The following is a 25749-nucleotide window of genomic DNA, read 5'->3' as shown; positions in this document are numbered from 1 at the left end:
GTTTACACTTAAGATGTCCATCCTGTCTCCGTGTAAAATCCGGGAGATGCCTTTTCCATCGACTGTACCGCTCTGCGTCCGGATCAGCTCAGCGTCAGAATGCCGGGATGATTCGGGGTATGACTTCTTGGCTGCATCTGTTGAGAGGCCTCTTGCTCAGCACAGCGCCAGAATGCTGGGATATGTGATACGGACGATGCATTCTCTATCGGCTGCAGCGGTTGAGAGTCATCCGGGACAGCTCAGCGCCAAAGAACAGCTGCCGGCAGCTGCCTTCCAAAACACAAACAGCAAACGCGGCTGTTCATTATTCCATCTGCTTCACATATATAACACTACTGATCACGAAAAGAACACTAAATCACATATTTAAAATTGAAATTACTCAGAAACATGTTTAGTCGATCACAATTCACAACGCAAAGGTGGGCAAATATGGCGTCTCGTGTAATGCCCATATCGAAAGCTCCTCTTGCACTGAATTCATCGCCGTCCCATGCATACATTCAAACATCGACAGTCCGCTTGCGGCGGGGATTTTCCTTCTACTCGCCCTCGCCTATGTTTTTGACAGATATTGCTGGCTGGGTTTTGTTCGCGTTTGTGATTCGGTTTGTTTACGTTTTGTGCAGCTGTCGGTTTGTTTTCGTTTCGAATTGACATTTGACAAGAGCTATCGCGACGTCGCATTTTTCGCTGTTTCTACACTAGCGCGATTTGTGCGACATTTTTTTTTGTATGGAGTTCAGCCGCCTGTCAGGCGACGTCGCGTTTTGTGACGGGACGTCGCGCTGTAGTGTGGACCCCGAGTTATACTCGATGGATGGATTATGATTTTGCTTGATGGGTTTGCCAGCCATTGCATAACTCCAGACACTACCATGGAAAAATATACTGACTACCCGCTAGGCAGCTCGAAATATCGTTCTCAAAACGTCCTCCGCGCGAACAAACGTCCTCCATTTTTGTATGGGGATGAAACAAAAGGAGGACGTTTTTCGAGCAATCGTTCTCCTTGTCCTCCTCACCATACAAAACTGCTCGATGTTTGTGTCATGGAGGACGTTTTTGAGGACGATTTGGTCGAAATTGCCTAGCGGGTATGCGACGAGGATTGCACTCCATACCGCACACCTCAAACCTCATACTGGCACCAACCTGAAAAATCATTGCTGTGAACAACCAACCTTGGTTTGGTGGTGAAACGTCAAATCATTTTCCATCATGCTACCTGAGAATGCAATTACCTCGTGCTCGTTTGTCAGCGTACAGCAAAAAAAAACAAAAACAACAAATGTGAGTAATAAAGGAAGTTTGTATGCGGCGGGTTGTGCTTCCTGCGGTTTGTGCAACGATAAAAAAGGAATAGTGTCGAAGAATTTGTGCATAAAAAACGGATAAGGTGGCTGGCGGTTTTCCGGAAACACTTGCTCAGGGCGGTGCGTAAAATGCGGTAAGTCGGACAAACGATGCAGTGACCTTTGGGAACATTGTCGTGTTGATAGAGGGTGGCCTGGTGCCTAGCGAGTCTGTGACATTTTAAGGTTGTTCGGTGGTGTTCTAGAAAATTAAATCACAATTTCACTCGGTGCAGTCGCTTTGCATACTTGCTTGTTTTTCTTTACCTAAAGTCATATGAAGAGTTGCAGACAGTATTTTTGATGGTTGAGATACACACTACCTGACTGTTTTTGGCAAAATTAAATCGGACGCATTCGGACCTTATATCGCTCTTCTTCTTCCTTCCACCCACTTGCGCGGGAATGCTGCCATGTGTTCCTGTTTACTAATACTCTCGATTTTGGAAACGTTAGAAACTCCTACACTAAAATTGGGGAGTTGGCAAAAATTAAGATACTGTTAGTATTACGGTTGTTTCCATGGTTCCCAGCCAGCAGCGCTCGTGGATCAGTCACGACGAAGAGGAAACGAACGACGCATATCGACGGGGGACAGAAACGGCGCAATGCCCTACATTTGGCAATTTTCTCTATCCCACAGACGCGTTCGTGTTTCGGTTCATCTAATCATCGGCTGGCATAAATGGCGAATTTCGAAACGGTCCGGAACGGGAATGGTATACTGTAGCATAGTGCTATTGGAAGGGTAGCATGAGATGGTCATTTTCGGCCAACGGGATTCTCTTACTCGTAGCGTCGCTTTACACACCCCACAGCGATGGGCCGTTCGTAGAAACAGCTGATGCTGCGAGCGGAAAGGGAAGGATTGATGGATGTGTTTTTTCGGTCGCTTGAATTTGATAGCTTCGGCGCAAATAACCAATTGCCGTTGAACGCAATGGAGCAGCAATGCGGTATATTTTCCCATTGCAGGGCTACGCTTACGAGGGCCTCTGGCCACCAAAAATGTCGATGTTAAAATTAAACAAGAATCACACTCCACTGAAGGACACTCTCCGGGAGGCGATACTCGACGCGCACAACGGACCGTCGACGGCTGCCCTTCGTGCGACACTGTACTTGTGCAACTACAAATAAAGCTATGCATATAGACCGTACACGCATCAATGAACTTCTTAGCAAACGAAAACGGCCTTCCTTCTGGCCAAATGCTTCCAACAGTAGAAGCGGCCGGTTGTGTGGTAAGCGCTTCCCACCGCAATCTAGTTAACCGTTCCGTGCCTGCTATGTTGGCTCTAAGCAAAACATTAACGAAGGCAAAAAATGACACCAGCTCAAACATGTTCTGATATTTGTCAATGGAATAGATAAGACTGATTGGGGCAGCAAAGTCGGTGAACTGTCCTATCGGGTGCCTCCGGACGATACAAACCTAAAATTCCTAGCAGATGATGTAATGTGTTAGCACTTTTTAAGGCTGGTCGGTTGTTCGTGGCACATAATGCCACTTGCCATCGTGCATCAGGTAGATAGTGGTGGCTTATACCTGGCGTCTCCTTTCTAGTTTGCTTTGTTCTTTTTACACCCTTTGAGGAATTTCGAATTTTGATCACCACCAGAAGATTTACATCGACCGGCTGGCGATGTCAAAGAGAGAGATAGAGCTCATGGCGCCAACACGTACCCATTAACAACCGGATACTGGTCGCGAAAAGTCCGTCACCGGAACCAAACGAGCAGGGCAAACAAACAAGAACGAGTAAGGCATTGCTTTCTTTTGAGCAAAACAACAAAAAAATACATACTTGCTTATTCGATCCGTTGGTATGGTAAGGTGAGGTGCAAATCTTTTCTCGAACTGGGCCAGAAGTTGTAAAATCAGTTCAATCGCATCGTAGAAAGAAGATTCAGAAAAAAGCTCAGTATATCTTCCGTAAATCTAAGAGATGAAATCTTTTCCTACAATAATAAGAAGCTGTAAGAGTTGAAATTTACCATAGAAAAGCCGTTTTAAACTAAACATAATTTAGAAAGACTAAAAGCTATTGGGTATAAAAAGACGAAAAATTTAACTTGAGACACTTTTTTAAGACCAAGATTAACTGTAATAACTTGGAGATATGATCATTAATTGCTAGCTAATTCGTTTTGTGGTAAATTATGCTGAACGAATTTTTAGTTTGATTCTACGTCCATCCAACCATTAAAAGGGTAAGAGGAATATAACTTTACTCTTCGGAAGCTGTTTTAAATCCCATACAACTGAGTCGTTTATCGCTTCATCAACTGCTCGATGATATTCTTCAAAAGGATTAACAAACGGTGTTCGGATTTTTGTTAACTCGGCGTTCAGACGGAACAAATCCGACACTCACTGACTGCAAACATTTTGCGCAGAAAACCGATCGAGTATAAGGGAAAGAACTCACAGATGAAATAAATTATTATTTTCTTTTTCAACTGTCTGTTTTCGTACCCCCTGAACCACACGAATCACTTGGCAAGAATGCATTCTTCAACCATGCTGGAAGATTTCACCATTCAGTTAATCGCGATTCACGAACGAAGAAGGCGTAGAAAAAGCTCACCCGAAATCTGAATCAAGCATGCGAGAGAACGCCTGTGGGGCTGGTCGTGCTTCTAGCTCGTAGATGGTATTTGGTGTTGTTGCCAAGAGCAGCTTTGTGCTGTCCGTTCGTTGATCCGCTGGTGTTGCTGCTAGTGCTGCCAGCCGCTGCTTGTGGTGCTGATCATAGTAGGTTGAATGGTTCGAAGCGACCCCACCAACGGAAATCGTAAGATTCCTTCAGCGACGTGTGCGCGAGACCGGCTCCAGTTTGCTGCACCCGATTGCCCGGTACCGGGGTCCAGTACGTGGTGACTGCTTTGTAGCCGGCAAAGCCGGTGGGGGTTGAACGTCACACGAGTCGCTGCATGCCCCACCCTGACCAGGTGCTGTCCGCACGCACCGCTAAGCATGCCGCGACTCAGTTCAGTTTCTGCGCTGGTACGGAGAGGAAGCCATGAACCGATTCGCCGGTTAGCGTTCTCGCACACACCACATAGTCGCAATATCACGTCGCCAACGATACGAAGTTGTGCGTGCAGTGTTTCGTTTAATGGTTTTATTTTTTCCCGCGACTTCACGCCCGCACAAGCAACGTGCGAATTCAGCTGTGCACCAGTGGAGCGTATCCTTTTGCTTGGAGGTTTCGTTTGAATTGAGGAAGCGACGATCTTTGGCAGTCGCCAGCTGCTAGGTGAGACTACTTGGATGGTACTCGGATGAGTCACGCTCACAAAACAAAAATATGTAAAAATCAACTATGCGTGAAGTCAACCGCGTTGGATCATTTCCTCTCACCTGCTCCGAACAATCGGTAGTGTTGGATTTTTAGTTTCTGGCCAAACTCAAAACAAACAATAACAACCAATATAAGGCAATTGGACATCCCTGAAACCACGCTTCGTGCGCTTTTCGTTACGTTGTTTGGTTTTACGAATTTTTCACCTGGAGAAAATAATGAAATTTGCTCATATCCTCTACTTGATTTTCCATTCCAGTGTATCGTGACGAACGCGGACCCTATACCGCCACAGCTCGGGAACGGAACACAAGAAAGCCGTAAAAGTTCATCGGTCGGAAGTTGCGCTGCAAAAAGAAAATTATCTATCGGCAGAGTTTTCTCCCTGCGGGTGCGAAACGCGAGAACGCATCGACCGTTTATGCCTCGAGCGTTTTGTTTTCCACGGTTTCACATCCCCACCGAGGTGGTCAGTACAACCCAATCGCTCGGCCGGGAGTGAGCGAGAACCACCGACCTCAAGGGAAACACCACGAGCATTGAGCTCGAGCGAGATTAGTTCACAAAGTGACAACAACAAACCCCCCACCAGCTACCTTCCCCGGCCGTTCGGTTTGCGGGAGTAAGACAGGAACGAGACGTCGGGTTGTTTTGCCGTTTCCCGGAGCCGTTTCCGAGCCACGGCCGCGATCTCGCGATCGCGAACCCGATCTCAATTCGAGCTACTTTCTCTTTTCGAGCTTTCGAGTGCGCGCGCGCGGTTCCATCGTCACATCGATCGTCGCATCGATCGTGCGCACATCGCGAGGAGATCAGATCATCGCGCTCCATTCATTGCATCACCAGCGTCGATACATCGGACGTGTAGGGTTACGATTACGAGCCGCACAGTAGTGGAGAAGACAGGGCGTACTTTAGTTCGGCGTAGTGTTTGTTTTTTTAATTAAATATATATACACCTCTTCGGTCGCGCGAGTAGTGCGCTCCCGATATATCTCGATCGTGTGCTGCCGTGCGGTGAATGAGCTTGTTTGGCTTACGACGAGTCTGTGCCAGCGCGTGCCATCCGTCCGTCCGCGCAAGAGGTCCGGCTCCTCATCGATATAGTTGTTATTCGGTTGCCCTTAAGGGAGTAAAGAGAAAAACTCAACCCAACGGTAAACGGGACAAACTTCCGACGATCGCGGTGTAAAACACTAGTGTGGAATTTGAAAGTAAAACCGTGTGGCCAAGAGGAAAGGAAAACGTCGCAAAATGAGCGCGTTCAGTTCGTTGGCGTTTTCCGCGGTGGAAATCACCAACCTGCTCCCGCTGACGGCAGTGATCGTGTGCATCGGGGCCACGATCATGTTTCTGATCAAGTAAGTACCCGCCTGCGTGAAAGTGTTTCCAACCACCCGTTCCCGTGTTCGGTTTTCCCGGCGGTTTCACTTTCCTCAGACCCCCCGGAAAGGGAAACACGGAACCTTGACTGTGAGATGGCAAACGTTGGAGATCAGATAGAAACAATCCACAAGACGGGAGAGGATTTTTGTATGTGCTTGCGTGTGTGTCAGCGGTGATTATAAAGAAAGCGAAAGTTTAGGAAGATCACTAAAAGGAATATCTTTCGAGGAGAATATTGTTGATTGGGTTTGTTTTATGTCCATCAAAGGAACGTGAGCTGATCGCCACGGTTTATGGTTCCTCGAACGATGCGATGAGCCCTTACTATGTTTTATTGGATGATTTCGGTCATTTGGAAGGTCTAGGACGCCAGGGCGTGTTGTGTACCGTTAGCCCGATAGGTATAGTATCGTAAATTCATCAATCCTTTCCGATTTCCGACAGTTTCTCAAGGGTTGATAGAAAAGGGTTTGTTTGAGACCTTTTCGAACCCTCTTCGTGACTACAAAATACCCTCTCCTTCTTCTTGATCCGTCGCATTTGATTTCATTCTTCCGCTACAGATCCCTCTACTCGATCGTGGTATTCAGGTTTGATTGGTTTTTGGTGATTCTCTGATCGCCCCGAAATGTATTTCGGAGGCATCTTTCATACGTTCGGGTGGCGCTGGAAACCGGTTGGTGTTTCTTGTTTTTCAAACCCCGAAATTTCCAACCAGAACCAGAATGTCAGAATGTTCTCTACGGTACGCAAGCGTGTCTCGCGGGCGCCAACGCGATCATCGCAAAGATGTTCTCGGTCGGCCGAAAAACAGCTGGACCTAACCGGGCCGTGCAGTTTCTTACGCCGCCGCCCACAGCGGGTGCGCATGTTCCTCGTCCACCGTCCCGCCGGTGACATCAACCACCGGCTTTTCGATCCAACAACAACAACGAAGATCGGACGCCGACGATCGTTGGCGCGATGTTGCTGCCATCGAAGAACAGAACGGTATTATTGACGTGTTTTTTGTTCGGCCCCTCACATTTCGTTTCCCTTTCCCGTATCAGAGTTGGTGATGTTTTGAACCTTGGCTCGACTTCGCATCCGTTTGAGCAGATGGAGGAAAAAACTCGGGAGAAAAAAGAAAAGAAAAACCGATATCAACCAACCGATTGTAATGCACGGAAGTAGTGGACAGGTTCGCTAGCAGCTTAGCATATACGGGAGGGTTATAAAATTTCGATATGTTTCCAACCACCACAGCACAGGGCATTTGGTTGATAGTTTATTCTTTTTTCTGTTTCCTAATCCGGATCATTATAAATATTGTGACAGACAGCAAAACCTGAACTCTGTTCGCGATAGTTAGAGCTATTAAATCGATTAAGTTTATATTTTGTTCAAATCCATGTAGAATTTGGGCACTTTGTTGGTTTTCTCTGCTATACCACTGCTTAAGCCCAGGAGTTAAGCATATTTCGACATAGATGTGTATGGAAGTCAAGTTTAGACTAGTCTGTTGGTTGCATACGCGAATTTTACAAAAAAAAAAGAGGTGAAAGATTAATGTAAACAAGTTAATTATGCATAATCAAGTCGAAATCCGGCTTTAACCAGTAAGAAATACTGGAAAATTCCTCTTAGCTCGCTCCGCATGAGAACTAACACTAGTTCTGTTCGAATGACTGTGAAATTCCGTTAGAGTTCATGTTTATACTATACGAAGAGCTTCGGTATTTTCGATTTAAAGTTTCTATTATGGCATGGAATTGGCAACTGACTCGATATTGAAAACAAGAATCATCCGCTGAGAATATGGGATTGATGATAGAAAAATCAAAATTAAAATTAGCAATATTACCTTCAGTTCAGGCACGGGTATGTTATTCTTCCTTCTCATCATTCCTTAGTTCTGTTTTTAAATTTATTTATTTACTTATTCATTTATTTTAATCGAGTTCGTTGTCATCGCGAAACTTAAGATGTAGACGGATGCAGTCGATTGAAACATGCTAATATGTGGCTGATACATTCTCAATTGACTCTGGCTATAATCGTCTGAAGGAGGAAGTCGAAACCATCTCACCTTCTTATCGTTGTACAACTGGAGCCGGTTAAATGGGATGGGGACTGGAGGGCCTTCTACGCCGAATAAACGGTTTAACCTCTACTCTTTAACGACCGACGACTAACTAAATATATGTTATACCTTCGGTCTTTTTGTCTTCATTTGCTTACTCCCCAGTTTATGTTTACTCCAATGCAAAACAGTTCTGATAACGAGAAGCCAAATGGTAGTCGGTTTAGGTTTGTCTCACGAAAACTATTTCTGGTCGACCGGTGACTTATTTGACCGCATCATCTACATGTGCGTCCCACAAAAATGGTCGGGTCCAAAATTTATTTTTATGCATGATATTTCTTATCGAAGCCTTTTCCTAATTTTATAACCTTTTCTCGAACGACGGCCAATCCAATATTTTCACATTGGGGTCTGAACGATCAGCATATTTTTTTCCATTCTCGCACATTTGGAATAGATGGTAATATTAACCAGAACCACGGTAGGGTTTGCTAAAATTCTGCAAAACAGAATTAATTTTTAAGGAAACGTCCATCTTATCGCCCGGCCATCTTCGCCATGCAAATTACGCACAACGGGTGCGATAAGACAGCACTTATCCTCCGTTTTGATGTTTTTTTTTCTTTTGGCCCAACCTACCCATCCCGATCGTGATCGTGTGCTGGACTGCGAAACTACCGCTGCTGGCGTCCTTGAAAAAATTGTCCCCAAGCGGTAATGTTCCATTTCGGTTTCATTATCGCCCTTCCGCCGCCGCTAATCATCCCTCGTCCCTGTTCACAACTCTCGCTTACGAACAACGCACCCTTACCCACACGGCTTCCGCTCGCTATCTCGCTCGCATCCTCGGCTTTGTTGGGCCGGCATACGGCATGCGGTCGCTTGGCTTTGAAACCGTGGGTAGCATAAATTAACTTCCAACACCCTTGCATCGTGGTGCGGGCCGCCCCCCCACACCAGCCGGGGCCGGCGGCAGAAGAGGTGCGTTTGGAGGAATCGTTGGCGGGCCCGAACGCGTGCTGGGTTGACACTGACAGCTAGACGACATTCGCACAGCGCACGCACAAGCTTATGCTGCTGACCATGCGACTAAGATGTTCCGATTTGGCGTCTAACCGGCGTTTTTAGTTTCATTATCATCGTTATCCCCGACCTGCGACAGTGCGTCCGATCGCACAATGGGCCAAACGGTGGACGATGAGTTTCAAATGAGTGAACCAAGTATAGTTAAACCAATCTATTCAGTAGTAAGAACTTAAAAATGTTGTTGATACTTGATTACGAGATTGAACTGTAACTAAGAACGGTATCGTCACAAGTCTTGCATGTTTAATTTGTAAATAGTTATCAACGGGTAAACTTAACATAGGGCCCAAGCAACCGTGCAGCTCCTCCGATTGATCCCACTGTGCGACCGGTTGCTCGACTCTCCTTTTCGGTTGCGGTAGGGATTTTATCCGCGTAACAATGAGAAGCACCGCAATATTAAAGCGTCACATACCGTACGGCTGTTCGTGCCCATAAAAGTGTAACAGGATCGCGACATGTTGGACATGAGCATGGCAAGACAAAGGAAATGTGGGGGTAGCAGGGCCCGCGGACGGTTCGTTCGTGTATGTTTAAAAATGGTCCACCGGACGACTTGTCTTCCGCATGACGATCCGACAGCCGAGGAGACCAGCGAAGCTCCCACAATAGAGGATTATAAGGCATAGTGGGGAGTGGACCTTGCGTGATACAGACAGGTTGAAACATTGTCTACCGAGTGCTGGGGTTGCTGGAAGTTTTAAATTTACCCTCCAGCTAAACCTGCTTTTGATTGCCCGCTTTGGCATTAGAATACCATAATGATGGTAAATTAATCGTACTACAGGCGATGGATTGAAATGGTTCGGATCGGGAAGGTAGGTTGAGTTTTTGGACATTCCCAGTTTGGACTCGAATTGATTGGTAGGTCTGGTTGTCGTTTGTTAGGAAATTCCTTCAACTAAGGCTCGTGTTTCGGTATCGCCAGAGGTATTTCTAGTTTGGGCAGCGTTTTATGTTATTACTTCCGGAAGCTGACAAATATTTTTCATAGAACGGTTTGGCTTTTGCAGTTACACTTCAGTTCAAAATTATTTTCTTCGATTTTTTTTCGTTTATCAAATGTAGGCACTTTCTTTTAAGGTGAGTTTTTTAGTTCTACTTCGTTTCGATGTCAAGTATACGAACTCCCTTTTGAAGCTCAGATAATAAGGTTCTTCTGCATAAGATAGGGGCGCCTTAGCTCTTAACCTCAATAGAGTTATCGGAAATTCACATTTTGTTTGTGCATAAAGAAACAATAGGGAATAAAAACACTTGAACATTGAATTGGGGGAAAATCAACTCCTCTTAAAAAATGTTCCACGAGATATGTTCCACCGTGTGCAGCTGTGGAACTCTTAACCTACTGCTAGAAACTCTGCAAATACCCAACCATTTCCCATCGTTTTCGGTGGCCCACATCGAGCAGGTCTCACAACGATTGCTATCGCAAACAGATAGTAATCAAACCGCGTACATTCCTTCGGGTACCGAAACACGTGTGAGCTGCAACCTTCCTTCCAAGGCCGAAAGAAATTAAAATGAGAATAAAAACTGGCCGAACTAAACTACTTGCGTGCAATTGGTTCGGGGGCCTTCGTCGACCGGCGAAGTGGTGATCTCCAATTGTGCTCTCCGAGACGGTCGAGATCAACTTCTTCGTCCGAGGCTGGGCGCCAGGTGGAGGAGGGCAGGGGGGGATGGTTTGGGAGGAGGCTGTATGCGCGATTTGGCGAGGCAAAATGCCGAACCGACCCAAGTAGTTGTTGAAGCTGCGGCGTTGTAGTAGAGCCAACGCGCGCAAGTAGGTAAAAAGGTAAATAAAATAACAACAAAACGCACACCACGCAAACCGTCGCGATCATCAGCCTTGACTTGGTTTTTAAACCGGTGTTGTGCCGTTGTTTGCCGATTTGTGTTTTTTTTGTCTTTCATTTATCTTGTTGGTTCGTTTTTTTTTTTGCTTTTATTGTTCGTAGCGTTCCCTCATGATCGCACACTGCCCTAGACTTCTTTTAACTGCAACTTTTGAGACAGACGAGAACCGTTGCTCGGCATCCCATGACCGCATGACGGGGGCACATACGCCGAGGGTGGGTAGTGGTGGTGTAGAAGTGTGATGACTCGTTACAAGCACGGTGGTGATGCGGGGTTGATCGACAATTGGTTCGCGGGTTGGCGGCGGCAATTGGTTGATCGCATGAATCATTAGCACACCATCATGTGGAGGATGATTGGAGTTTGGCGTTTGGGCCGCTCGGGGCCAAACGCGGGGTCGATGACAGGCCAGCACATACCAGAATTGCCACACCAGCCCGCGAGGTCCACGCGGGGACGAAACGGAGTGTGGCGTGCGTTGCAGTTTGGCCGTTTGTTTTCGCCACCGTTGCATTTTTCCCTTGCACCACTGCCCCTAGAAGGGATGCTGCACATCACCGTCCCGGACCGGCTTTCGTCCTCCGTTACAACCACCCCATATTCGGCTCACGTGGCTCACGTAGGCACTCCTGGGCTGCTGGGACCAGATCTTGGCTCGGTACTTGCGGTGAGTCTCATCGGTAGCGTCACCGGAGACCGTGGAGTTGATTTGATTTTCCTTTCTGCTTCGCAATCTTTCGCCTTAAGATCGGTCCGCCGTTCTCATCGCCGATGGCTATCCCCTTCTTCCACACGGACGGATGGCAGTTGTTGTGCAGACTGATGTGAAGCAATCGATGTCTGTGTCGCTCGGGCCGTGTCCTCTCGTCGCCCCGGGAGATCCCCAGATCTTGCTGTTGGCACGATCAATTACGGCAAGCGCCACATGAAGTCGAGTCTCGCGGCGGCAAGTACGGTTCGGTAAACAGTGCTGAGGGACGCGCGACGGAGATCCAGATGGCCGCCAGGTCGCACCTGAACCCGAGGGTGGGGCACACGGTAGAGACATGGTGTGCATTTCGTCTCCGCCGCTCGAGGACAAGCTCCAGCGAGGTGGAGTCTGTAGAAGAAAGGGCTTGAGAACACCGTTGCCGAGCTGGAGGAGAGCGGATAGAAACACAAATGCAGACGTGTGCAGCCCTGAGCGTGGCAGGTCGTCGCCGTCGTCATCGGCCATGGTTGGTTGTGGACCTTCTTTAACGGTTCTTCCACTTGCGCACGGCTTGATCGCGACGCGACGGTGACGACGATCGGAAGAGAGCCGTTCCGAACTCCAATCCCTCCGGCAGCATCGCGGTATCCACAGTTCTCTCCGTCTCCATCTCTCTATCTCTCTCCCTTTCTCCCTGTCGGTTCCTTCACGGTTCACACCGCGGGCCACCCTCATGCTGCACCGTACAGCTTGTCACATCTTTTGCCTTCTTTTTCTTTCTTTTTTGCCTCACTCAAACATGTACAATTCCAGGGCCGCCGTGATACTCCGGGTGCAGGCCGATGACGTTTTGAGGCCGTCGAACGTAGCGCAGCAGAACCACAACGTGCACGTACCGCGGCTGAAAATGACCCGGGTCCACATACCGTTCACATTTCGGCTGCTCGACGCGGGAAACAATTCCTTCGATGGTAAGTTATTTTGCTTCTCGTCTTTTTCCGATGTCCTTCCAGGGTTGGCTCGCCGGTTCGCCAGGTGTGTCAATTGCAGCAACAATTCGTAGGATTCTTGAAGTATCCTCCGAAAGAATGGGAGGGTCTGGGAAAGGAGGATGGTGCTTAGTTCTAACCAATCTGTTCCGACTCGATCAACTCAGCTGGGGTGGAACATGTACACCGCATCAAAGAACGTTCACGGTTGGCTTTAAACCGTCAAAATCAATCGAATTTTTATTGGGGCAATATAATTGAGGGGTGCGTTTGATAATTGAAATTCAAACTTAAGTTCACGCTATCATAAAACACATGCTCGTGTTTTGTTGACCGGTACCGAGAAAGAAAGGCAAAGTGAATGGTAAAACCAATTTAGCTTTTGCTCTTTACTAGAACTTTTGGTGCAATTCACTTAATATTCCTTAATGTGGTGTGTGGCGCGCACGTTGCGAAGTGCGGAATATTTTAACGCACGCCAACCCCGTAAACCGTGGAGAATAGTTTTTCGACAGCGTGAAAGTGAATGTGCGCCAAAAACGTTCTCCCGGTGTGTACCGTCCTTGGAACCGTTTGTTTGAAGCTAAGCGAACTTAAACTTAAACCCAAAAAGCTGGTCTGGTTGACGGTAAGGAATCGAGAGCGCGATTTGGTCACAGGAATGTGGCCCATCGATAGCGGCGGGCATAAGATTCGTTTTAAATATCATCAATCATCCGATGGGTGTTTGATAGTTTTGCACGACTTTGGAGTTTTTAATTTCGTCGAGAAATTTGAATTTAAATCTGCCATTCGTCTAAAAATATGTTGAACCAAGTTTGACCCGAATATATCCTAAAAGGTGTTTGATTTATTAAAAGTCATCCCATTTGGCGAATTGCCTTGGAGATTCGGAGAACCCTAATGTTTTAATCGGTACAGTAAAACGAATCGTACCCAGCGTAGGCAAACCTGGATCGTAAGTTTCAACGGATGTGGTTTTTATTCATTTTAGGAAGTAAAATAGGTTCCGAGGAAGTAGGAATTTCTTATAAATTCTATTTTTTTATAAATTGATTGGTCACAGGTACAGATACTAGTGCAAAGACTGGCTCCAACCATAGCCGTAATGTTTATGCATTTGGTAGATTGGTAGATATTTTATCAACGATGAGCTAGTGTACAACTTAATCCCCTAAAATTATACAAAACCCTCAAAATTATGATCATCCAAAACAAACGTCGTTAACATAATTATTCAAATGTATAAGAGGTCTTATTGGAAAAGTAAAGGTATTCCTATTTTTGTACTAGTTCAACGATAACTTAGTGTCTTTCTTAAAAACTTCTTTTCAAACAAAATTTATTCACCAAAATTTATCAAACATGTGTAAATTGGTTTGGTTAAAAAAAGTGTAAATAAAATAATGATTTTGTTTAAATAATGTGTAATAACAGATTTTTACAAGTTCGAAAGATTTTAAGAATTTCGCCAAGCTTTCACGGTAGAGCTTTGCACACGTCCTTAAACGTGTTGATTTTTCAAATGACCATCAAAGATAGCTTTTGATATTATAATCAATTTGATCTGTGATTATTGCAAATAATAAAATCTAATGTTTACATTCATCATCCCTATTTGGGTAGTAGAGTAACATTCAATCGTAGCCCCGGAACGACGGTTGTGTGCAAGCATAAATTGCATTCGAAGTTTCACAACAATATTGTGATAATCACAAAAGAAGAATTTATTCTGGAAGATGTGTAAATATTTAGATCAACGGTGACGGAAAAGTTTAAACACAAATTCATACCCGTGCTAATGGGTCGATCACACATTCGTTTTTTACTGCCCTGTCCGCCCTTCCGAAAGCCGTGTCCGAGAATGCGGACCACGTCCGTGATGGGGCTTTGTTGATGAAATGCCACACATTTAGCACATTTTGAACTTTCACGGATTTCGCAAATTCGTCAATGTGTAACATTCAGAACCAGCGTAGATTTTTATTTTTGGGTTGGACTCCAAAAGAGGACAGACGACGGGGTGGAGGAGATTTTTTTCCGGTTTTACTCTAACGCCATGGCTGCGCCAGTTCGTTGCGCCGAATGTGTTTTGAATATAAACGCGTTTTGATTAGAACCACCCTCCCAGATAAGAGGTTCCTGGAAGTCGATGTAGTGTTGGTCGGTGTGGCGCGCGTCTTTGTTGTATGCACGTACGTTTGCGCGCCAGATCGTGCCTGGTCAGCACCACAACCAAGTTTCATCTCCCGTACGGGGAGTCGGGTTTCAAGAGCATTACTCGGGGCCCGATAGATTAACGGTGTCCGTGGAGAGGTTTCTTGGCTGTCCGCCGTTAGGTTTAAGTGCAGTGACAAGGCCACCGGATGGAAGGTAACGATCGTTAAACTCTCGTTGCGCAGGCGAACCAACGTATGAAGTACGACAGGGAAAGCCAGTTGTGCTAGTAGAGGCCGTTTTTGCCCATTCCCAATAATGTGATCGCAAATGAAATGTGTCCAGAGGCGGCAGCATTTGCAAGCGAACATTAGAAGCAATGGTGCCCTTTACGAGAGCTCATCAACTCGAAGACCTTGCAAGCGCTGCTGGCCGATGACGATTGCTAACCTAACCTTAGCCTCGTCCGCCGGGTGCATGGGGTGATGAACGGCGCGGTCTCATTGTAAACAAGCGGCAACATGTGCCACAAATTACTGTTGTCCAACTTCAACCTCCTGCTCGAGTCGATGGTGGTTGATCCACTGTCGATTTCTAACCTGCTCATGCACCCAGCTGAAGTTTCTCCCCCCCGGAGGCTGCGCTGGAAATAACCTTTCTTCCTGAGATCTCAAGCACGACAACATCCACTCGCCGGCAGCTTTGAGTCATCAGATAAATACGGCCGGAACCCTGCCGTCCCGGTTGATAAATGGCCCCAACGGCACCGTCGGGGAGCGTGCCGCAACTAATTGCAACATCTCAAGCGTTATTTAGCGCGAACCAGAACGGGGGTGGCGAAGATTATTCGCACCGAAAGGCGGGTGGGTGAGGTGGTGGTGCGCTAAGTTGTCATTCCAGTTTTTGAGCTTAGAACCGCGCGAACGAGCGAATCTACGTGACCGGCATCACGTGAGAAGTTCTACGGCTTAGAACCGGCGACTTTCCGGTGACTAAGGTGACTCTTGGCATTTTTGACCTGCGCGTATTTCGAAATAGGGATACCCATTAGCGGACCAGCTGGTCTTGCGATGTCGGCCGGACAAAGGTGAAGCCGGTACCGGTGGGGTCGCATTTGCAAACTTGCTCAAGGTACCGCTTACACTTGCAAAGCAAACGTCAGGTCAAGTCGCAAAGGTGGCCCCGTGACGAGGCCGCGGATAGAGCATTGCGAAAGCAGGGCGGAAGAACGTTCCCCCTCTTCGCCGATCGACGATGGTCGATTCAAGTTCCAGCTCCTCAATGGCGCGTGCAAACTTCCTCATAACCGTCATCTTAAACAATCTTCCGGCTTTTGTAGCGTACCCGTCTATAAACACACCGTCTAATTCATTTGTTTTCTTCATGTTCACCACTTCCAGAGGTTCGTCTAGCGGTGTCCAGCCAGGTGAGGTACTCGCTGCAGGCGTTCTGGGGCGTTTCGATCCGGGAGCTGCACGTCTCGCTGTGGCGCACCTGGAACGATCTGCGGAAGGCGTCGAGCTCGCTCATCGTCGACTCCAGCTACTGTCAGCAACTGGCAACTAACGTAAGGTCTGACTTCACTCTTGATTCCGCCATCCTATGTGCTATGTGCCCGATGTTTACTATTATTTTTCTTGTTTAAGATTTTCGACCAAGCGTGTTCCGCGCGGGTTCTTGGTGGTTGGAACGCGAGCGCCTTTTCGTGGTGGATGATAGTAGGTGTTGGCTAGTTGGGCAGACCACGCAATGCATTTTATCGTTCACAGAGCGGCTGACTAGTTTTTCCTATTTTGGCCCCGCCGAACCGGACGGAATGTGAAATGTCATCTAGCTAATTATTTCGATTAGTGTGTCGTTCGTCGTTCAGAAAAGCTGCCCAAGCGAAACGCCCATGCTCCGTTGTAGTTCTTTAGCGTGTGGTCAAAAAACCAGTTTTGTTCCCCACACCAAAGGGAGGGCAACAACAACATCGATAAAGAATAATGTCGAAAATTAAATTCTTTCGAAAAATGTGCGACAAAGAATCGACGAAACCGTCGAACCGCCGCTCGCGTTAGGTCGAACCGCGGAGGATCTGATGGAGAGTAAAAGAACGCCCCAAAACGTGCCAGTGTAGTGGCGGGGGGAGGGGAAAGTAATCTAACGCGAGCGCCACCAGAACCTGCCGGAACCAGTTGGCAAGTTTATTTTTAAAGCTTGACTCGTTGAGGTGTTGCCACAAACAAACACGCAAACTTTATTACCGTTCCAGAAGTGAATGCCCTTTTCAGTTATTGTTGAACTTATCCTTTTTTTTTCGATATTTTTCCTTTCTCCATGGCCGAATCAAAACAACACCCCGCGCCCGAATTTTCCCCACCCACCGGCAACAGATGCTGTCAGCCGCACTCGGAACACATAATCGCGCTACAGTCCCCGAAGCCACCGCTGATCTTGGGCGCTCCCCCGCGGTTGGCCTACCCACTGGTGGTGTTTATGATTCGCGAAACCGAACCGGACGAGCTGCTGCATCCCGATGAGACGGTAAGTGGTAGTGGGTCGGGCTATGGGACGACATTGTATGGTAGGCAACCCACGATCAAACGATCAAGAAGAAGCATCCTTGGATTTGCGTACGTGACTGTTAAAGCGTGGCTTCAGAATCGAACCATCCGGGTTCGAGGAAAGTTAGGTTTTGTTAGAAGTTAGCACTATTTCTCCAAAAAAGGGTTCCCGAGGATCTCTTTTGCATATTATTTGATTGCCTGCTACCGTATTGTCAGTGCTGATCCGGATTAATTGTTCATGATCCATGTATCAAGGCAGAGGCGGATTAAGCGTTGTAAGGGCCACACGTAGCTATAAATTAAGGGTCCCAAAAACAATTTAAATTTAATTCAAACTGCACATTTTTAATAAGGAATCAAATTTAAATTAAACTACAACTTGCTTAATGTTATTCCATTGAAAAGTTTTCATTGCCAAAAGTGTGGCTTAGTGCACGCGAACCCATACATAACTTTCCAGGATAGTCATTTTCCACGAATACCATTTTCTATGTACCAAATTGGCAAGTGTTCAATCTTATACATTTTTGCCTAAAAACCACGGTACCTTTTCTGCATCAAACATAATTCATGATAAATTGGACCATTTTCGCATTATAGTGTTCTTCATTTACATTCATTCATGAACGTAAATTCATAAATTCATCACGCATTTAATGAAACAAGCAAGTTTGTTACAAAATAATAAAAATAATTCCAACATTAAAATTTAGTAAAACATGGGCTAAAAGGAAGGGACTCTTGAAAACTAGAGGGCCTAAAGCAGCTGCTTATTTTGGACATGAAAGGAACTCAAGTGCCTCATTATTTGTCTTGCTGTATGAAAATCTTTACTTCTAAGCATACAACAGAATCGTTGCAGTTACTAAGCTAGTAAAGCTTTCTTTTTATTGCTTTGTTTATTTCTTTATGTTTAAGTTCCTCCGTTATTGTCATCTGTTGTTGGGTTATTGAATTAAAATTGACCGAGAGGGAATTATTTCACCGGAGCTGAGATTATCCTCTAGTATCAGATGAAGGATCGACGCTGTCACACAACACCGATGATTACGTTACGCATTGGTGGCATCCCGGCCGCCGATTGTGCTGGTGTTTATTGATCTTTCCGTTCCGTAAATTGTGTATGTCTTCCCAATCTTTCTCCTTTCCCCGATTACATCTGGGCCGGTGTGCATAAATTAACGGTTAAGTAATACCAGCTCCCAGTGCCCGAGCCTTACGTGGTGGTTTCCCTTTCCGTCGACCTGTTCTCGGAAATGCCACCGCTTGTGGCTGTCGTGTGCAAAAATCAATAGTCGGCCAATAGTGTCCTAGATTTGGGGATTTATTTTATTTACCTGTTTTTTTTTCTCATCGATGTGTTGCTTTCGTGGCGTGGAATAACACTTTTTGGGGGATGCGCACGGCAGGAGAGTGTTACGTAACAATGATGGTTTGTTTCCTCATTTTCATATACAAATACTCCAGGTTTGGGACGAAGGGAGGGAAGGGAAGGCGTCTCCAAACACGGGGGGCTGGCGGGATCCTGCTAGTCGTCAAATTTGCAAAAACCACGTATGGGGGTGATTTATTTTTTTCTTCCTTCCTCCTTCCCGCGCTTGGTCGTCGTCGCGCGCAGAAGAAGATGATCTGTGTCATACGGCCACGGCGGAAGATGACTCTCACCACCGCCAGCGCCGCCGCTGGCTCGGGTCTGAATAAATATGTTTTTATGTAAATAGATCCCCAAATGTGGCCGCGCGCAAGCACGCGAAAACGCTGGACGCCGGTCGTACCGTTTGCCAGGTTTGTTGGGTACGCGGAAGTAGGAAACCGGGCAGAGCGCCATGGGAGAGATTTTACGATCGGCACATTTCTTTTTGCGTAATCGTGTACCCGTTGTGTCACGACGATCGCGGATTTCGGCCGCGTGACGGTAGCATCATCCTACCATCCCGTGACACAATGACCCTTTTTGTTGTTGTGTGCTCCGGGAACCTTAAACCTTTCATCGGGTTTATGAGAAAGGTAAACCAAAAAGATGTGATTGTAAATGAATTGATTTTCGACTCCTTCATCTGCTGGTCTCTTCTCACGGCAAATTCCAACGTGTTTTTTATTCAGTTTTAGCTCTCGATCGCAGCTGTGTCGACTGTGACCGAATGATTAATTGCTTACGGATAAAGCAGCCAAAATAGGTCATCGCTCTGTCATCCGACTGGCCTCCCCCGTCCCCGCCGGCTGCTCAATCAAATCCTCTTTCTCTCCGGGGCCCGAGCCTTGTGGAAAGCGGAATGGTAGCACAAATACTCCCCGGGAAAGCGACCCCAACGGCGGGCCCCAACAGGCGAGAAGAAAGAAACCGTCAATCAACGTGAAAGTTTCTCCCTTAGGGAAAGTTCATCTGGTGGTCCGCAAAGTACACCCGGGTGCACACCACCGATGGCCGGCCAGCCTCGGTGTCCTACAAACACCGCCGACAGAAAACTGGGAAAACGCGCCGAAGATCACCACGCCAGGGCCCGGTTGTACACTTTGCAAAACATGCTCGCCTGGCCGTGCAAATTGATGACGCACCGACACACGCGTCGCTGTCGGTGCTGATTGTGACGATGATTATGGTACGATCCGGGGGCGGTTGATGAGCGCCCTGAAAAGCGGAGAGTCCGGGAGCTCTCCCAATCATCGGCACGTCCTCGGGATGGACTTTCACTCGCCGCATACGACCGGATTGCGGTCCCGCAGGTCAACAAGTATGTTTTGTTGTGCTCAAATCCCGGTACCGCAGGATTCACCTCATGACACGCTGCGTTTGCGATCGGTTTCACTTTCTCTCTGCGTACGTCCCGCGACTACCGGAGGAACCGTGTTCGTGGAACCGTCTTGAAAAACGAAATTGTGCTTGGGGATTTTGTGATTTTTTTTTCTTCAACCTTTCTTTTACTCTTTTCATTCAAATCGATTGCTTTAACACGGATCGTTGGGTAATAACCACTTCCTCAGCCCCCCAAATGTACTTAGTCAGTAAGATCCGGGCACGGGAGAGAAGCAATAATTCGTCGCGCAATCTTGTCGCGAGCGTAAATGAAAGTCGGAAACAACAAAAACCCCAACCCGTGTTGCGTGTGCCAAAGAAAGTACCGCCTCACTTCATCTCAACAACATGGGCAACATGCAAACGGGTGATGCATGCTGGTTTTTCTTTCTGCCTCCTAATTTCACCATAATTTTGGAGCTGCTTTCAAGGGGCGCAAATAAAAAAAAACATGAAATCAAGGCCCACACTCTCGTACGTACCTGTAATGATGTTATAATATTCTGCAGAGTGGCATCAAAAGGTTGCTGTCTGCTCCCTCCCTCCCTCCCTTCGCGGCAACCGTCAGAGGTTGTGTGAGCATCATGCGTACGTCACAGATCGGTTAACCGGTTTGTTGTACGAGCGTCCCACTCGACAACCGCCGGCTACAGATTTCAAGCGGCGGAAACGTTACGTTCATAACCATCGTCGTCGTGCTTTGAATGCGCGAATATGGGGGCAGAGATCACCGGGCGGGGGTTGTGCCCACTGCCCGCTGAGAGGGTGTGCTTTTCGATTTGTGTGTTTGTGATTATTTTTATTTTTCTATGGCCGAATTGTTTGGGTGGTGTTGTTGGTTTGTTTGCCGCCACACAGAATGGGTCGCAAAATTCAATCTCTACTTTTGTGTGCGCCATCCTTCGGAATCCTGTACCAGATCAGATTAACTGCGCCGGGAGACCCCCGCGGGAGCATTAGTCTTGGCTGCGAAAGGGTCCACGGTTCAGGATGTAACCGGATTTGGATCTGGCTGTCGGCGAGGACCAGTCGCTACCACAGTTAATCAATCGTTCAGTGTGCGGTTCGATAAAACTCTCGCCATGTTTGTTCACCAGGCGAACCAGCCCCGTCCGGTTGACGTCAAAGAGATAAGAAGATCACAGTTGGTGTCGCTCCGATCAGAATATCGAACGGTGGTCTCGTTACACTGAGAATGGGAAACGAGCTAGAGCTGAAAATGTCATACCATTATTGTGGGCAAACCCAGCATGTGAGTTTTAATAAAATATAACATCTTATAGTTCATTCCATTGTTTGCAATAGATTCCTTTACCGAAAATTAAAATTCAAGAAGTAAAAAAATAGGGGGTCATTCCACAACACGTTCGGCTGATAAAGGAAATAATTTCAGCCATAAAAAAGTAAAGCTCAACATTACAACTAATTGACTTCCCTATGGCAATCATAAAAGTGCCAAACAGAAAATGCAATTAAAGTACAGCACGCAGTTCGTTTCTATTAAAAAGTTGCCAGCTTTGTTCAACGTGCATGGCATTTTGCACCAAAGCGATTTGTTTTTTTTTTCACACGGAACTAATGTTTTATACCAATGGGCAGGAATCGTAAAACTGGAACCATTTAATACACATAAAGTTGTCACCTGGTCTTTTCGGGAGCCTTAGGTTTATTTATGTCCGAGGTTGTAAAATAAAATATCTCAACAATAAAACTTTTAAGCGAAATAGGTATAAAAATCGTATAATGTATTATGTTGAAAAAAATATCTAAAAAGTATCTGAATGCTTTAGGCGAGATAGGAGGAATATTGTTACACACGTATTCTACCTGTGGTTTGTCTTTAGCTTTAGCGGTGTTTGCGACATACGATCTATTGGTTTTGCAGGATGGTTTCATACTTTAATTTTTCATGCGTGTTTTTTTTACTTCTCCCCCACACAGGTGATTCTGGTGAATGTCGTCCACCTGCGTGACCCCGTCTGCCCGCTACCGACGTCGATTCTGGCGCAGTATCTGAAGCAAGCGAGCGGTCAACTGTCTTGTCTGAAGGTGAGTGGGAAAACGCTGGTAATTCTCGTGCCTCCGCTCATGGGGCTGAGGCTAACGGGCACGTAAGCCGTGTGCTGTCTCGGATGCTGTAAGAACTGGAAGTGATACTGCTGCTAGGCGTGAACCTCGGGGTAGCGTTCGCGAAAAAAAAAGAAACCACCACCGTACGCTCCTCAAGAAGCCGTTCGAACCGGGCAACTACAATGGGTTCAGAAACCCTCGCCTAAAGCCCTCGCTTCGCTCTCTGCTCTCCTATGACCCCTTTGCTGAGCGTTATTAATTGGCTAGCGGAATTTCGGTTAGAACAAACACGCGCGGTATGTGTCGGTTGCACAATCGCACCAGAGTTGACCAGACTCGCGTAGAGCAGACTCGACCTTCACCGTTCGATTCACCTCCACAGACCGCGGCACCGCGTGTCGATAGTCTTATGTGGCCAACCACAGAGCGATGGTAACTTACCTCGTCAGCTAAGAGATCAGGCTTAGACGGTAGATTATCGCTTCTGTACGGGATCGGGGTACGTGCACTGATGAGGGATGGTTAAATCGTGAGAAGAGATTCATTAAAAACTTCCGTGCCAGATCAGCTTTGTGTAGGTGACATTTTCTGTTCACGAGCAGCGGGCTGCCAACCAGAAAGTGCAGTCCTATCGCATACATGGCTAGCGAAACTATGCTTCCAAGTTAAAGCGCATGGATGGGTGAGTACTAGGCCTGATGCTCGCTGCTATCCGCGCCTTTCGCCACTTCGGTGCGTGAAGACGGACACCGGACGGCAGGTACCGGGCTGAATAGACTGGACGAAAGCTGACTGGTTTTATTTACACCGAGCCGTGCAGTTGAATGTGCCGTAAATGTGGCAGATAAATGAACTCGTTGCTGGCGGTAACTACTATACACCGAAATACCGGTTTACTACCACCATGAGGCTCCATCAGTAGGGTGCCATGCTGTTTGTTTTTTTTTTTTGTATCTTGTTTTCGATCACCCCCGGCCAGTGTCACTTTATCTATTTATTCGCCCGCGAGCCTTTGGTATAAGAGGCTTGCTGTGCACGGTCGGTTCGCACGGTTCATTAACGGCGGATGGAGACGGTTTTTTAGGCAAGCCGTGACAAGGAACAGCTCTCCTCTTGCACACACACACACCCACCCTTGGACCACTCCTCGAAAGGATTGGAAAAACGATTGGCCAACCATCAGCAACGTGGTCACGAAAAACGCACAAGTCGCGGGTGCGCAACTCGCGAAAGGAAATCGAATGGTAGAACCACTTCGATTCTGGTTCTTCGGTCGATTGCGTTACCGAAGGTCACAGTGGTCGGTTCGGAGCGAAAATTGTTGAAGAAACTGCATGAAATGAAACACCAATCCGGCTGGAAACGGATCGGGGGAGCCATAAGGAAGAAACTAATTTCTCCACTATGGCAATGCTATGTGTTCATCTGGTTCTTTCATCTTCTTTGTTTGTAAAACTGCAGATATAAAGATTGTTAATGATTTAATAATGTAAAAAAGTTTGTGTTGGTAAATACCGTATTTTCGAAAGGAAGAATTACACAATTACATTGTATGTATATATATATGAGATCAATTGGTATAATGTGTGATAAAAGATGAATTTCTGGCACACTTTTATTAAAAAAATGAAAAATACGATTTAATGGTAAATTTATCGAATGAAGTTCCGACTTTTTTTTTAAATGGGGAATTTTTTGGGTGAAAAGTATATTCCACTTGTAATGTATTTTCCATTTTTGCAACTAACCATTCTGGTACTTTTTTTTTCGTTTCCTTTACAGCAACTGTACCTGGCCACCGGTGATCCGATGACGGCGGACGAAGGAAGTGGCGGACCAACGGCAACCAGTGCTGGAGGATCGAACAATGGTGGTGCCGGTGGTAGTGGTGGCAGTAGCGGAGCAAGCAGTGGTGTCCCGACCGGAACACTTTCACTCGCCGAACCGGTGGCCTGTGCCGGGAACAACGAGCCGCTGCTCTGTTCCGACTCGGCACCCCGGGACTGCCCGGTCGGAGAGCAACTGTGCGTCGTGTGCCATTACTTCCCACTGTCCCGTGCGCTGCTTCCGTGCCGACATACGTGCATCTGTGCAGTTTGTTTCTGTAAGTTGGTCCTAAGGTCGACGCTATCCAACTTTTCGAAATCTAATTGAACAGCCGACATGCAAAAACACACGTTTCTTTTAACATTCCCTAACATCGATTTGTTATGCAATTGTGGCCTCTTAAAGCAAACCACCATACATAATTAGTTCCTATTTACATTTTGTACAATAGACACTCACCCCCTTTTTGTGTGTGTATCGATGCTAATCGCGAGTAATGAGTAAGCCCCTTGTTGGCCCTTTTCCTAAGCATCACGGTGTGTGCTTAACGTGTGACCTTTTTACCAGCTCAATTTCAACGGATTGAAGGTCGAGACCTCCGCCTTGCCTAGACCTCTACGCACTTCAATTTACCGTTTCGTTTGCGTTTTCGCTCTTTCTGCTCACACTCTTTCCTTTCGCTTTTCCCTTTTTTTCCCCCTCTCTTACTCCCCACCTCCCAAACAGCCAAACTGGACCGGTGTCCAATGTGTCGTGCAACAATTACGAGCTACTTCTGTATACGAAACGAGGAATATCTACCGGCTAATACGACAAACGAGCTTAAGGTCAACAGCAAACCGAAAGGAACCGTTCACTGGCTGGACGCACTGAACGATCGGTTAACCGATTTTCTCGGCTTTCGGTGAAGCCCGCCGTAGGAGACGGCGAAATTGCAAACGATACGGTGGGGCAGGTTCCGGAATGGATGTCGGCGAGAGGAGAACGTCTGGTAGGGGTTGGTTTGGATGGATGCTGTTAAATTTTACTATCCGCGTCGCCGCAGTGCCCTCGCCCCAACCACTATGGTTTCTGTGTAAGCAGGAGATCGTCTGCATCTCAATCCCGCCTCGATCGCCGATGAGTGTCTTCCGCTTCAATTCCTCAAGATGACTTCATAGGAGACACTGCTCCTCAACACTCGCCGATGGAAGGAAAAACATTTAATTATGAAATATATTATTACTCGCTAAGTATTAGATAACTGTCGGTGCAATGTTCGCACATGTGGAGGTACCGTACCGTTGCGTTGTGCCGTTCGAAAGGAAGAAGGTTTATTTTATCGAAACTCAAGACAACCGGAGATGATCGGTCGAACTACTAACGGGAGGGTAGAACTTTATCGGTTCAAATTGTCCTTTTTCATTTGATGTGTTTAAGAAAACTATTGAACAGTTTCGAAGAGGATTATTTCTTTAGCTGTGATTTTTAAAATGAGACCGTAAGTGATGTGTTACAAAAAGGGAGAAAAAAATATGAATGAAGCAGAAGAAAGGGAAATCTTTATCCACGGATGACTGATTTGTGTTTTAAATAAAGAGAAATAATAAGCTGTGAATCGAACTTCTAC

The 25749-nt window shown here is 46.7% G+C and overlaps 1 protein-coding gene across 2 annotated transcripts; it reads left to right on the top strand.

The window, feature by feature from the left end:
- The first annotated feature begins 1302 nt into the window (after nucleotides 1–1302).
- LOC131271693 (cell growth regulator with RING finger domain protein 1-like) lies at nucleotides 1303–25742 on the top strand. 2 transcript variants are annotated; one of them, XM_058273203.1, is made up of 7 exons: nucleotides 1303–1453; nucleotides 12568–12725; nucleotides 16301–16472; nucleotides 17276–17426; nucleotides 22185–22292; nucleotides 24096–24417; nucleotides 24867–25742. In XM_058273203.1, exons 1-7 carry the CDS (start codon nucleotides 1449–1451, stop codon nucleotides 25046–25048), a joined length of 1098 nt encoding a protein of 365 aa, XP_058129186.1. In that variant the 5' UTR covers nucleotides 1303–1448; the 3' UTR covers nucleotides 25049–25742. The 2 variants fall into 2 exon arrangements, with proteins under 2 accessions (XP_058129186.1, XP_058129185.1); XM_058273202.1 differs by lacking the exon at nucleotides 1303–1453 and adding an exon at nucleotides 5129–6027.
- Nucleotides 25743–25749: the final 7 nt, after the last annotated feature.

This window comes from Anopheles coustani, chromosome 3 (assembly GCF_943734705.1).
Source record: "Anopheles coustani chromosome 3, idAnoCousDA_361_x.2, whole genome shotgun sequence".
NCBI classification, from domain to species: Eukaryota; Metazoa; Arthropoda; class Insecta; order Diptera; family Culicidae; genus Anopheles; species Anopheles coustani.
The sequence above is the reverse complement of the archived record's forward strand: the minus strand, read 5'-3'. Positions and strand labels throughout refer to the sequence as shown.